The following is a 14,875-nucleotide window of genomic DNA, read 5'->3' as shown; positions in this document are numbered from 1 at the left end:
GATGTCTCACATAAAGGGGAAAGAGATTACGGTGGAGCGACACAAAAAAATGGTTTAAGTAGGGCAAACCAAAATTGATGAGCCCTAATGGGAGAGGTCCGAACAAAATAAAAAAAATCACAAACTTTTTACACGTGAAAGCTGTTCGCGTAAAGAGTGACTACAGCGTAATTTTATATTATTTGCTCTATATATTTCGTTTTCGACATATGGGTCATAAATGTTACGGGTCATAAATAATTACTTAGGTATGAAATCTACAATAACTTGCACTGGTTTGCATTAGAGTCATAATTTTATTCAACAAACTCTATAAAAATGTGTCTGAAAGCTCAACATTCCGTGAATGTACTATGCTCTAGTTGGATTTTTATTGTTCATGAAACACCATCTCATTATACTTGCAGATCGTCATTTTTCTAGTGCCAAAATGTAAAAATTATTTAATTCTGCCACCAGCAAGTCCTTGTTCGTTTTGCTGGTTAGTTGTGTATGTTTGGTTGCGAAAATGTCTCATACAAATATTTAAACAACCTGATAAAAATTGGCAAAACACTAGATTTTTTTTTGCGTTGGTTCATGTATTATTTTGCATAGTATTATCCTCCTCCCATGGAGTGCAAATACGAAGAAGCGCCGGCACAGTTCTTCCGTATTGCAGCTTTATCAGCGAGAAGAATTATACCTACTCACTAGCAATGGTACTGCAAAATGTACATGCATAAAACATCTTCGCCGGCTTCAATTTACAATCGCACCAAATCGAGTGCTCCGTACGACCAGCTGCGCCCTAATCACACTTTAAGCTACCTAACTCAGCATTGCAAATTCCTTATCCGGCCGTTGTTCTTCGTTTTGAACTTTCGTCCTTTAACGCTAGCTGTCTATCTTTTCGTCCTCGCCGTGTTCTCCCGTCCGCCACACATGCGCTTCCGGTTGCGAATGCAAAGCGGTCCGTCCGCTTTCTTCCGCGACCGCTACCAAGCCGAATCTGCGCAAACGAGACATCGCGCCCGTCAGTGCAAATTAGACAATCCTTAAATCTGTACACCTCGCCCAGAGCTGACAGGCTTAGCGCTCGGAAGCATACTCGCAGACAGAGAACTGCCACAGCACCAGTGCTGAATTCTCATATTTTATGCAGCGGGACGGAAAAACACATGCCCGCAGCGTCGAGCTCCGGCAAGCAGGAACAAGAAACGGAATTCGCTTCTCATTTTTGCATTGCAAAAATCTGCGTCATCTCGTTCTTACCTCGAATCTCCCAGCCAGCTATTCCCACCCGTCCCGCCGGCTGTGCGATTGGATTGACAAAAATCCCTTTGCCCAAGTGATTCCGAATTATCAGCATTGTCCTGGTAGTGCTGCAAAGTGCATCTGCGTCTCTGCAAATTCCATTCCACGATTTCATCTCGCATTTTAATGCTCCTTCTTTGGAATGGAATTTCGTGTTTCTCCGGGTCTTGACGTCCCGCATGTGCACTAAACCGCCTGATCCTCGCCACGTCTAGCCGGGCGAAGTCTTGAGTAAGTTGGTTTTTAAGCAGTTGTTAAATGTCAGGATTTACCATCGGATTACCGACCCGGATGGAGTTCTCGGCGGGTGTGCAGCACTGCCCAGTTGTTCGTGACCCACTGACTGTGCCAAACTTCGTGCGAAACAAGAGGATTTTCCACAATTCTAACCATTGTGTTTGCCCGGCTGGTGGACAATAGAAGATTGCACCAGTGGGAGGGGTAGAAGAATCACAGGCGGTTTCAGCCGCGGTATGAATAAGTATGACTAGGGTGCCCGTCAGCGTATCATCGATTGAAAGTGTGAATGAAAACGGCAAATTTCTTACACAGTATGTGCGAACCGATGAATGCACTTCAGATATGAGTTCGATTTTAGTTGTTGATCGATTTGTTAGCACTTCTACAAATTCCATACCTTGTGTATATTTCATTGAACGAAAATACAAACACAGTTTGACAGCAAACAGTACGTCAAACAAAGCACCACATTGTGAACGGCGTTAAAGCTAAATAAATCTGCCATCACCTATTACCACAAACGACCAGGCGTCGCCATAGAAAAAAAAGAAACGAAGCCCGGCAGCGTTATTGATTATTTTTGTCTCGCACCATTCGACCTATTTCCCACGCGCCAAGCGAACCCAAAATATGTATTTGTTGTAGTCAGAGAAGAATAGAAGCGCACGTCTCAACGGACGGCCGCCTTAAGAGCCATTTCATCGGCCCGGCCAACATCCGCGCCCCCTTTCCGTTTCTGCCTGCATCATGGAACGCCTTATAAATGTATGAATAGAATCATTAAAGATGAAAAATATGCAGCCGACCAAGTTGTTCGGGGCGTTCTTGTTATACGATCACCAGCCGCCAGCAGCGTCCGGGAGATACGCATTGCTTGATTGCTTAGAAGAAAATGGAAACTGGGAGGGATTGCACGAAAGAAGAATGGGGGCGAAATGCGTCGATTAAGGGATGGATTGATTCAAATGGATTAGATGAAATTCGCTCCGAAGCAGACTCATTCGTTGCCGATGGGATTTGATGAAGAATTATGAAAAAGTTTGGCTTTCATCGATGGGTTTTTGGAAGCACGGGAGGAGCGTAGAAAGGGCGGTCTAAATTGAATACGTATTTTTTGCCGTAAGCTGTGTTAGGAAAATATTTCGTTGGGAGAAAAAAATAGAACTCAACCGCTTTTAGTTAGAGGATATATTAAATGTGATAAATGGATTGATAAGTGATAAATGGATTGTAAAACGTACTTTAGATACAATTTTATTGCGTTAGAAATATCTACATCGACAGGAAAAAAGTATTTATTTACGTGATCTACGATTGTTAATTTATGCAATATTTTAACCGTTATCTGTTTTCCTTCATATAATATGTTTACGATAAAAAACAACAATACCATTTTTCCCCCTACCAGTAAATGCTGCAACAAACGAAAACTCGTTTCACCAAACATTTCCTGTTTGCAGCTAATGCTCAGAGGTCGAAAAGGTACAACGCAAGACATACGGCCCCAGCTTGGTTCACAACGACAAAAACATACCTTCTAACACAATTTGTTAGCGATTCAATTACATTGATGCCGGTTGGTGCTGGTCGGAAAATGGGTCAAAGTTTTCGATCATATCTCGGTCCATCCGCTCGAACGAATTTCGCTGCATTGATGTTAACCCGGTATGTTGTGAACTGGACATTACGGGACATTTTACAAAACAAGATTGCTCGTTTTTTATCAGGCAAACGAATTATAAAATGATGGTATTGTCGTTTATTTGGTGAGGGAAACTGAAACTAAACTGCTAAATAAGATTCGATTAACAATAATTATAGTACATTTGGCAATGAAAGCATTTCTAAAAGATTCATCTATATACTCATATATTCATAAGATTTAATGAGTCTAATAATACAGATCAACAGGGGTTATTCATGACACAAACTATAAACATACAATTCAACTTATGTGGAAATAATAATTTCATCGTTAAGAATGAACCAAAGCCACATGTAATATTTCAAAGATTTGATAACAATTTTACATTGAATGAAACCAGCATCGCAGACAACTACAAACAAATTCGAGAAAATAAACTCAAAACACATTAATTCCTCGATTTAGTATTCGAACAGACAATTGTTATTACTTTTCTATCCTTTGCCTTTTGGTTTCTTCTTAATACATATGCTCTCAGCTCCCTAGCTATAGCGGGGGCCTAGCGTGGTTGGTAACGTCTCCGCTAACCACGCTCGATGCCTGGGTTCGATTTCCATCGCTGACATAGGTGTCAATGGTTGTGAGGTGACGTGATCCACTCACAACCAACCCAACTGGTCTAGATTCAATCCTAGCCGGCACCGGGAGATTTTCAGAGGGGAAAATTCTCTGGAATCTCGCCTTCCATCGCATCAGGAAGTAAAGCCGTTAGTGCCGGTCAGTTAATCAACGGTCGTAGGTTAGGGTCCTGGGTGGTGTCGCCTCCCTGGGCGTCGGTGATAGGCACAAAAACAGTGGCGGAACTAGACCGACGGAAAATAAGTGAGAATAAAAAAAAACTTCCTAACTTTTTACAGTAATTCATCGTTGTATTATCTAGAATATTTATTTGCTTTCTATATCTCTTTCTTTTTTTCTATCTCAATCTTTATCTCTATCTCTATCTCTATCTCTATCTCTATCTCTATCTCTATCTCTATCTCTATCTCTATCTCTATCTCTATCTCTATCTCTATCTCTATCTCTATCTCTATCTCTATCTCTATCTCTATCTCTATCTCTATCTCTATCTCTATCTCTATCTCTATCTCTATCTCTATCTCTATCTCTATCTCTATCTCTATCTCTATCTCTATCTCTATCTCTATCTCTATCTCTATCTCTATCTCTATCTCTATCTCTATCTCTATCTCTATCTCTATCTCTATCTCTATCTCTATCTCTATCTCTATCTCTATCTCTATCTCTATCTCTATCTCTATCTCTATCTCTATCTCTATCTCTATCTCTATCTCTATCTCTATCTCTATCTCTATCTCTATCTCTATCTCTATCTCTATCTCTATCTCTATCTCTATCTCTATCTCTATCTCTATCTCTATCTCTATCTCTATCTCTATCTCTATCTCTATCTCTATCTCTATCTCTATCTCTATCTCTATCTCTATCTCTATCTCTACCTCTATCTCTATCTCTATCTCTATCTCTATCTCTATCTCTATCTCTATCTCTATCTCTATCTCTATCTCTATCTCTATCTCTATCTCTATCTCTATCTCTATCTCTATCTCTATCTCTATCTCTATCTCTATCTCTATCTCTATCTCTATCTCTATCTCTATCTCTATCTCTATCTCTATCTCTATATCTATCTCTATCTCTATCTCTATCTCTATCTCTATCTCTATCTCTATCTCTATCTCTATCTCTATCTCTATCTCTATCTCTATCTCTATCTCTATCTCTATCTCTATCTCTATCTCTATCTCTATCTCTATCTCTATCTCTATCTCTATCTCTATCTGTATCTCTATCTGTATCTCTATCTGTATCTCTATCTCTATCTCTATCTCTATCTCTATCTCTATCTCTATCTCTATCTCTATCTGTATCTCTATCTCTATCTCTATCTCTATCTCTATCTCTATCTCTATCTCTATCTCTATCTCTATCTCTATCTCTATCTCTATCTCTATCTCTATCTCTATTTCTATCTCTATCTCTATCTCTATCTCTATCTCTATCTCTATCTCTATCTCTATCTCTATCTCTATCTCTATCTCTATCTCTATCTCTATCTCTATCTCTATCTCTATCTCTATCTCTATCTCTATCTCTATCTCTATCTCTATCTCTATCTCTATCTCTATCTCTATCTCTATCTCTATCTCTATCTCTATCTCTATCTCTATCTCTATCTCTATCTCTATCTCTATCTCTATCTCTATCTCTATCTCTATCTCTATCTCTATCTCTATCTCTATCTCTATCTCTATCTCTATCTCTATCTCTATCTCTATCTCTATCTCTATCTCTATCTCTATCTCTATCTCTATCTCTATCTCTATCTCTATCTCTATCTCTATCTCTATCTCTATCTCTATCTCTATCTCTATCTCTATCTCTATCTCTATCTCTATCTCTATCTCTATCTCTATCTCTATCTCTATCTCTATCTCTATCTCTTTCTCTAGCTCTAGCTCTAGCTATAGTTCTAGCTATAGCTCTGGCTCTGGATCTGGACCTAGCTCTATCTCTATCTCTAATTAGCTCTAGCTTTAGCTCTAGCTCCAGCTCTAGTTTTAGCTCCAGCTCTTGCTCTTGCTCTAGCTCTAGTTCCTGTTCTATATCTTGCTCTAGCTCTAGTTCTTGCTTCAGCTCTATCTCTAACTCTAGGTCCAGCTCTAGCTCTAGCTCTAGCTCTCGCACTACCTCTAGCTTTAACCCTAATTTTAGCTCTAGTCTTAGGTCTAGTTTCAGCTCTAGCTTTTAGCACTAGTTCTAGCTCTAGTTCCAGCTCCAGCTCTATATCTAGTAGAGATGCATCGAATACTAGGGCTGGAAAAAAGTTATTTTTGCAAATCAACGAAAATTCGGATTATCGAATAATGATTTGAACTCGTCCTTGTCTGGGGTAACTCGCTTTGATTCAAAAGTAATTTGGTTTTTAATTTTTCTCATTTAATCATAATGTCCTGTTGAATATTCGGCCGTCTGTTTGGCCGAATATTCGGCGGAACAGATGGCCGGATATTCAACGAAACATGATGATTAGATGAGAAAAATTAAAAACCAAATTATTCTTGACTTAAAGTGAATTACCCTTGACAAGCTTAAGTAAAAACCAAATTCGGTACTTTCCACAAAAAAAACTTTTTCCCAGCCCTATTACTCGGTGCAACGCCAATTTCTAGCCCTAGTACCAGCTCTTGATTTTGCTCTAGCTTTAGTTCTAGCTTTAGCTATAGCTCGTATCACTAGCTCTAGTTCTATTTGCGCTAGTCCTGGCCCTAGCTCTAGCTCCAGCTTTAGCTCTAGTTTCTGTTCCATCTCCAGCTCTAGCTCTGCTTGAAGCTCCAACTCTTGCTCTAGCTCTAGTTCCTGTTCCAGCTCTATCTCTACCTCTAGCTCCAGCTCTAGTTCTAGCTCTATCAGTAGTTCTAGCTCTAGCTCTATCTTTAGCTCTAGCTCTAGTTTTAGCTCTAGCTCTTAGCACTAGCTCTAGCTCTAGTGCTTTTAGATCTAACTCTGGCTCTAGTTCCAGCTTCAGCTCTAGCTCTAGTTGCAGCTCCAGCTCTTGCTCTAACTCTAGTTCAAGCTCTAATTCCAGCTCCAGCTCTATCTCTAGATCTAGTTCCAGCTCTAGTTTCAGCTCTAGTTCTAGCTCTAGTGCTAATTCTTGCTCTACCTCTACCTCTATCTCTAGTTCTAGTTTAAGCTCTAGCTTTAACTCTAACTTTAGCTCTTGCTTTAGCTCTAGCTCTAATTCTATTAGCTCTAACTCTAATTCTATTAGCTCTAGCTCTAGCTCTAGTCCCAGCTCTAGCTTCAGCTCTAGGTCTAGGTTTAGCTCTAACTCTAGCTCGAGTTTTAGCTTCAGCTCTAGGTCTAGCTGTGGTTCTATTTCCTTCTTTCTCAGTTTAATTTCTTCTCTCTGTTCACTTCCAACGTTTTTTGAACTCATATAAGAGTCGAATATTTTTGCTGTTTTACCTGCTTATTCGTGCATTCTCTCTGGACGTTTATTTTTGCTGCTCCAGCGCCTACATCGCTTCTGTTTTTTCAAACATTTTGCGTCAATTTAATTCCATTGACAATATTTTCAGCTTAACTTTTGACAACTTTGTTTGTCTCTTTTGTGCTTTAACTTTTATATTCCAAAACAATGATGCAAAAAGCAAAAAATTACTAATGTATTAGGGAAACCAAAAATTAAAAGATTACAGAATGCACCGAAAGATTGAATGAGAACCGAAAAATTGTAATACAACAATAAGATAAAAAAAAGAATTATGTTATTAAATAAAAAAGTAGACTAATAGATAAAATAAAACGAAATCATAAGAAAGCATAGATACAGGATCAGAAATAGCAAATAACTTTAAAACATCAATTCTAAATGGGATAAAACAGTGAACCTATTATTGACGGAAGAGGTAATGTTGCTACAAAATTACGACAGATATTACACAAAATGTAAAAAAGCGAGAAAAACAACAAAAAATGATAAGGTCGGGTTCAATAACACGAACAATTAGAACAGAAGAGAGCTACAGAACAAACGACTAGACAAAAATACGAATAAAAAATTGAAAATTTGAAAAAAAAAACACTAAAAAATAAAAATAAGACTCAAAAAACATAAAAAAGGAAACAAAACGAATAAATCATAGGTAGAGTGAAAATCGCAGAGGTTTTTTTCTAATTTTTTTCCGAAGATTTTGCTTTGTTTTCCCTCAACTTAGTTCATGTGTTTTCCTTTTTCTATACTATATTTGTGTGCTTTTGTTCTGTTTCACCTGTTATTTAGTGTTTCTTTATTTCACTGATTACTAGCAATTTTTTTTCAGCTTTCTTTGGCTGTTCCTTAATATTATTTTTTTTACTCAACACATACTAAATTTGTTTCCACGATTTGATCTTTGGTTTGTATTTATTACTATTTACTTAATTTTTATTAAGTTTGCTTCACGTTTTCAGTTCTATTTGACTTTGTTTTTTTTAGTATATTAATGTTACCTTCTTTTGCTAGATTTTCCTTTAATTTTGATTTGAATCTTCCATGTAGTTTTCCGTTATTTCTTGATATCCCTTTAAAGTTCTTTACAGTTTCAGTTTTGTAGCTTTCTTTCTGAAACAAAACTCAAATGATCTGAAAACGACTAAAAAATATTGTAGAGATTCATACAAATAAAAACACAGAAAACACTAAAAAATTGCACTTTAGAACTTTAATAAGAGATGAAACAGCAGAGAAATTATAATGAAAAGAAAAGAAAAGAAAAAAGCAAAAAATATAAAAAGTAGAGACAGCTGAAAAGAAAAAAATACTAAAAAGAGATTCTACAAACCTCAAAAAACATAATGCATAAAAAAGAAACATTAGTAAATACAGAATATCAATATTGAGATAAAACAAATATTACTTGATATGCAAAATAGTCAATGAAACAGTGAATTAAAAATTAATAAATCGAGTATAAACCGGAAAGCGTACAAAAAATCAGGCCGTAAAGATAAAAAACAAAAAGGACAAATAAGACAGAAAAAATAAAAAAGTTAGGAAACGTGTTGAAGGTAGATGAAACAACAAAGACGTTTTTGATAGAACGAATTCACAAAAATAAACAATGAGAAAAAATAACCTGAAACACAAGTTAAAAGAAGTAGTAGAACCGATTAGAAAAACCGAACAAATCAAATTGACGGCAATATAATGGAAATAGAGTGTAAATAAGCAAAAACAGAACTGAGAATACATAACAGGGAAGATATAAATCAGGGTGGCCACTTATTTTACATTTTCGAGCTCCCGCATTTTTCCCGACTTTTTCCCGCAAAATTGCAAGAAATTCCCGATTGTCAAAAATTAAGGATATGTTAAAAACTAGGTTATGTTCTATCGACGGTTGAACGTGAATTTTGAACCTTAAATTGGAAGTAATAGCGCATATCACTTCTACCGAATTTGCTCGGGACATTCTACAAGAACAGTTGATTAGTTACATGAAATGCAACTTTTGCCTTTCCATGGTAGATAGGTTAAATATAATTTTTGCGATTTTCTCAAATTTGCAAATCTTCCATTAAGCAGTCAATAATCGTGTTAGCTATTTTGTGCATTCATTATGTTTGTCTATCTGTCTTCTTAAAATATGATATAAGCACCGTTTTTATTCAACGCATAACAACCTATCAGGGGAACAACAACAAACAAAACAGCACTTTGCGTACAAATTTTTTTCCGTTGTTGAAATCATCGGAAAAAGTCATGCGAAGTTAAGGGTGAACATAGACTACTTAACCTAAGAGTAAAAAATATTTTGATTGAATTGATTATTTAGGGAACAAAACTTGTGAAATGGATTTGCGTTTTTTTTTTTCAAATTAAAGATAATGTTATGTTACGTCCAGGAAAAATACTGCGATTTAACTGTATTTTGTTTATCACGCGTTACATAGATTCAAAACTTTTCAGAAGTGAATTCACAACTTTTTCAGCATTTTGATTTGCTAGTCCATCAAAGTTGCATCTCTCTGGTCATCTGCCAACATCTTCAACTTGTTTGCATATAGCGCTCAAAATGGTCAAGCTGATAAAAAAAATGATATTGGGGACTAACCTTTTAAAATAAGTAATTTTGAAACTTAAAAAAAACTAACCTGGAAATCAGAAAAAAGATCTTAAATTATTATTTTTCCAATTGAAAGTCTTTTACTGCACGAATATGTCTTGCAGAAACCGTTGAAAAGGAAACAAATTTATTTTTAATTTCTTTTAAACTTTTTAAAAAAAAAAATGTTTCCTGAAATATTCCCAAATCCTTTTATTAGGATTTTTCTAAAGAATTTTTAGTTTTTATTTCTCCATGATCATCAATGTTCAGTTTACATTATGCAGTTTTTAAAAAATATAATAATATTTTTCAGAAATCAGCACTTTGAAATATTTAATTTAGAATATTTTTAATACTCAACAACTGCCAACAACTTTTCCGAAAACATCGCACCAATAAAACAAATCGTTCTGGTTTCGAAAAAAAAAATCTTCAGAAATTTTAACTTCTTCCGTGTTCAAATAATCAACGTTGAAACATTTGGCAACTTAGAATTCAAAAAAATAAGCTTATTAAGATATTCAATCAATTTTTTAAATAGAACTACCATCTGCAGCTTTGCCGGAAACATCACACCAATCAAGCTAATTATTCTGGCTTTTAGAATATTCAAAGTATTTTTATTTATTGGCCACAGATTTAGCAGCCAACTGTTTAGTGCACGGGGCGATTGCAAGGCTAGCGCTACGATCCTGCAGACACTAACAGTCTCTCTCGAGACACGAACCTACGACGACTGACTAGTTAGGCCAGCAGCGTACCCTAAGATCAGTTGCAAAACAAAAAAAGCATGTAAAAAGTCCTATGCAGCAACAAATAAAATAAATAAAATGTCTTCTTGAAGAACCTCGCAAACGATTATGCTGTTTTCTAAGATCATTTCTCATTGTATTTACATCAAAAATAGTTTTTTTTACAGTCAAATTGTGGAATTTCCAGAAAAAAAAAAACGATTTTGAAATATGTACAAAAATTAGTTTTTCAAAAAAATCCAAAATAATGTTTGCTCTATTTTGTGGCAAGTTTGTAATGTTTTTTCAATTAACTGCTCCGCATAGCAAGTTCGTCCCAAACTCAAATTTTCACCAGCATTGAGTTTTTAAGCGGAAATGGTAGTTAGTTTCGCTAGAGTTCGCCAAATATTTCTTCAAAAAGACTAGCTGGAATAAAAAGCTATTTGAAAAAGTTGAGAGTCAGAACTGTGTGCCACTCATTTTATCCTCAATTTGTTTATTCAAAACTACTAATAACTAGTTATGTTAGTAAGATTGTACAGTGAAACTTATTTTGTATTGCTCTTAGAAAATGAAACAGTTTCTATTGCACATATGAGAATTTATGATTGATTCTCTCACTAAAACGTTTTCTCGATAAACTGGCAACTTCCATTCCCAGACTCCGGACCGGTTTTCAACCCCGGTTTCAATTCGCTTTAGCATTTTGAGAAGTTCCACAGAGTTCATTCAATTTTTATAGATAACACCAGATTTCGACGTTTAATGCTATTCTAAGTCATTTGGTGTCAACATTTATTTCATTTGAAAAGCAGGACTGATAAAAGTAGTCAGCTGGTCAGCGGGTCTAAAAAAACATGTGACTTTTAAGGGACCAACTTGCACTTCCAACTTCTCCATCATTTGTAATTGCATCATACACAATACTTTGAAAAAATCTTGGTAACAAAATCCCGATTAAATAAAAAAATTCCCGACATTTTCCCGACAAAGACAAAATTTAACAAAGACAAAATTTAACAAAATAAAACGTATGAACTGAAAGACTGATAACAGAAGTATAATGAAAATGATAGAAGATAATAAAAAGTTTATTGTGCAACGAATGTTAAAATAACACACAAAATAGCATACCACTAAATACAATAAAAAATGAAACAGGAATGACAAATTAAATGATGATTAGAATTAGTTGAAAAAAAAGTGGATGAGGTTGTTTATAAACCACGACCGCATGGTTAATGCAGAATAACGACAACCTGCCTGCTAAATTTCAGTGGTAATTCTGTTTCAACTATTATTTTATTATTCGATTGGTAACCTTGAAGAGAAGCGTTTATTTTGGATTGCCATTTACCAATGCACTATGGTCCAGAAACCGGATATAAGGGTTAATTTGGGTCTAGAGCTCGAAGGCAATATTTCAGAGAAAAATTTCGTTCAACAAAGTTGCTTCATATTATCTAATGCGCCTATTAAAAGATATATCAAAAATTAGAGTGACCCAAGTTTTTTATGAAATCAAGTATCTAACTTTTTATCTTTGTGGAGTTGTTTTTTGTTCAAATTTTCGCATTAAAACTGACTGTGACTTTTAGGGCTCTTTTAGAGAAACAATTTGCAATGCTGACATCATGAATATCGATATGTTTAGCAGTGCTATGCTAAACTGTGAAACGCTGCGATCGAATGAGTCGACTGCTGAAACCTTGCTGCGCTGAAATCCGCTGCTGCCGTGCCTGTTGCGGGTCGAACCAGTTTTCAGTAAGCCAACCGTTCTCTTTCTTCAGTCATCGGTTATACAACAAAGACGGTATTCGCATGCTTTTATATGTAACTACTGAGAGTTAAATTTCCGGTAGGTGTAAAATAGCAACAACAACAAATCGTTATAAAGTCAATCAAAGAGATTGTTTAACTCTGATTGGTCGAAACATGCGTTGAACAAGGCTCTGCATTTTTTTTTTGCATTTTGGTGGACGCATAGCTAGTTTTCCAATCGATTACTGTAAGAATGAGGAAAATTCGTTGGAAATTGACTGAGTTTTCAGCACTTGAAAGTGGACAATTTTCATGACATTGTCGATGTTTGCGATTTGTTTTATACCCCTATATGTTTTGCTGTAAAAAGCTATTCTACGTCAAAATATAAGTAAGAAAGAGAGAAAAAATGTGCAAGAAACAAAATGAAACAGAGACTCATTTTAGTTTGGATTGGATTGAAACCGATTGTGTCGCAGTAATGACGCATATTGTGTATACATGTATAAACATGCTTTTTCGAGATTTAGCTGGTCAAAATATGGCTTACCGATACTTGTATAATCTTGACTGTATTGGTGAAATTTTTCGAAAAAATATCGAATCTGCTTCAGTTAAGTTTAATGTATTCACTGAAAAACCATTTGAAGAATCTTAATAACGCAGTAATTGCTAAGGCTCGGGCTTTTGCGTGTAGTTGTAGTTTAATTTTAATTTTTTTTTGTTTATTTCACTTCAATTTATCTGACAAAAGTTTTAATAAATAAGGGGCCATCCACATACGTGGACAGATTTTTAACTATTATTAGCCCCCTGGACAAATGCCCATATATATTCTTTTTTTTTTGTAAGGACCGTGGACATTCCACGGGGAACTGGTGGTGGGGGAACCAAATCATGCTGCAGTTTTCGAGTAATGGTCGTACCAGTGAACAGTAGAGCGCTTTTATACAGTGAGGATCTCTGTGTCAAAAAATACAAATTGAATCTTTCAGTGCGAGAGACAAAAAAAGACTTTCAAATTACGAACTAGCATGTGATTTAGATTATTCGTGTTTATCCTACTTTTACCATAACTTACCTTAAAAATTGCAAGAGTTCATGGATCCATAATGTATGCGCAAACTCTTTTTGGGGTTTATATTTTTTTTCATCCAACACAGTCAACCTGAGTTAATGACAGCATTTTTCTTTCCTTCTCTTCTCATTGCAGGTAATTCATTAACATTTTCCGACACCTTGTGGCTAGACTAGCGAGAAAACGATAGACGAGCGTTCCTTTGGAGGCAGAAAAAAAACACCGAAAACAAAGAATGAACCTTCAGGTTAGGATAAGCGCTCCGTTGTGTGTGTGTTATATTTTCGGCTGTCAGCACTGAACCGCAATTTCCTCAGATTTCACTGTCGTAACCTTCTGGAATGCTGCCCTGGTCAGGTAGAGGTAAACGTTTTGGTAATTATTTCGGTCAGCGAAAGCAATTTTCCATTCTGCCCTCGATGGAAAAAGTTATACAGACTGTCCCTGAAATAAATTTGGCGCCCCACTTTGAACGTTGTAAAGCGTGAAATATCGTCTGAAAGAAGGTTAATTTATTTGGAAACGTTACAATAGAACGCCGTGCCAGGTTCGAGTTTAAAAATACGGTATGATCTTAAGCTATTAACAGTAAAATATGTAGTGTTTAAAGCACTACAAATTTCATTTACCTACACAATTGCAAAGAAATGTTTCATTTGATGATGCTAGTTTTGAAATCAAACAGAATATGGCTGATTTAGAAATACTGGCGTTCGGTTTTATTGTTCCAACATTTCTGTTCCACAACTTCCTGTACACAATGGACGTTGCAATTCGGTCTAAACTCACTGCCGAATTGCATTGTCTTTCTCTTTCTCTCTATCTCCGGTGTGGGGAGCAATCATCATTTGGGAATATGGGCTCCTTCCGGATGGAATCCTGTTTCGTCTGCCACGTACCGCACCATGTACAGCACTCCATCGGGACCAGTGTACGAATACTCGCCCGTTATTTTGGACCCATCCGAACTTGAAGCGCTCGCTTTGATTCCGTTGCTCGTCTCGAACGCATAGCTGAACGTCCCGTCCGGATTCACCTCCTGCTCCTGTTTCACAATGGTAGCGCTTGCATCCGGCGGTGCTGGTACTGCTCGACTCAGAACTACGGCCAATAGCAGCAGGTAGAAAGCCTGTTCGAAATAAAATTCAAACTTCAGAATGAGCGATACAAAACTAGAATAGATACTCATACGAGAAAATTGGCCATTCCGAGATCTTCCTTTGCCCGACCAATGAAAAGTAGTATGTGACGGACGACGAAAGCAGCTGGCTGCCTTTTATACATAACTGGCAAACATCTGATTTTATGAATTGCTTAATTCTTGCAGAACTTAGAATCGGCGCCAAATCAGGTTTGTTAAAGATCACTCGTGCAAACATTGTATGAAAGTGCACAGAGGCAAGCAACAACTGCTCGGAGCCGGAGCTCGGACCACTACCGAAGC

General features: G+C 36.5%; 2 protein-coding genes across 2 annotated transcripts in view; both read right to left on the bottom strand.

Annotated features, from left to right (window-relative positions):
- LOC129719739 (nipped-B-like protein B) overlaps nt 1-7,205 on the bottom strand; it is a 33,231-nt gene extending 26,026 nt beyond the window's left edge. The window contains exons 1-4 of the mRNA XM_055671136.1: nt 6,738-7,205; nt 6,445-6,667; nt 5,771-5,967; nt 4,409-5,491 (exon numbers count right to left, since the gene is read on the bottom strand). Coding sequence (XP_055527111.1) covers nt 4,409-5,491; nt 5,771-5,967; nt 6,445-6,667; nt 6,738-7,205 — 1,971 coding nt within the window. The remainder of the gene's footprint in view (nt 1-4,408; nt 5,492-5,770; nt 5,968-6,444; nt 6,668-6,737) is intronic.
- A 6,922-nt stretch (nt 7,206-14,127) lies between these two features.
- On the bottom strand, nt 14,128-14,675 carry LOC129721440 (cuticle protein CP14.6-like). The gene is made up of 2 exons (XM_055673994.1): nt 14,623-14,675; nt 14,128-14,560 (listed from the first exon to the last, which is right to left on the bottom strand). The coding sequence occupies exons 1-2, from the start codon at nt 14,635-14,637 to the stop codon at nt 14,276-14,278; spliced, it is 300 nt and encodes a 99-aa protein (XP_055529969.1). The 5' UTR covers nt 14,638-14,675; the 3' UTR covers nt 14,128-14,275.
- Between the last annotated feature and the right edge of the window lie 200 nt (nt 14,676-14,875).

This window comes from Wyeomyia smithii, chromosome 2, assembly GCF_029784165.1.
Source record: "Wyeomyia smithii strain HCP4-BCI-WySm-NY-G18 chromosome 2, ASM2978416v1, whole genome shotgun sequence".
In the NCBI taxonomy this organism is placed as follows: Eukaryota; Metazoa; Arthropoda; class Insecta; order Diptera; family Culicidae; genus Wyeomyia; species Wyeomyia smithii.
The sequence above is the reverse complement of the archived record's forward strand: the minus strand, read 5'-3'. Positions and strand labels throughout refer to the sequence as shown.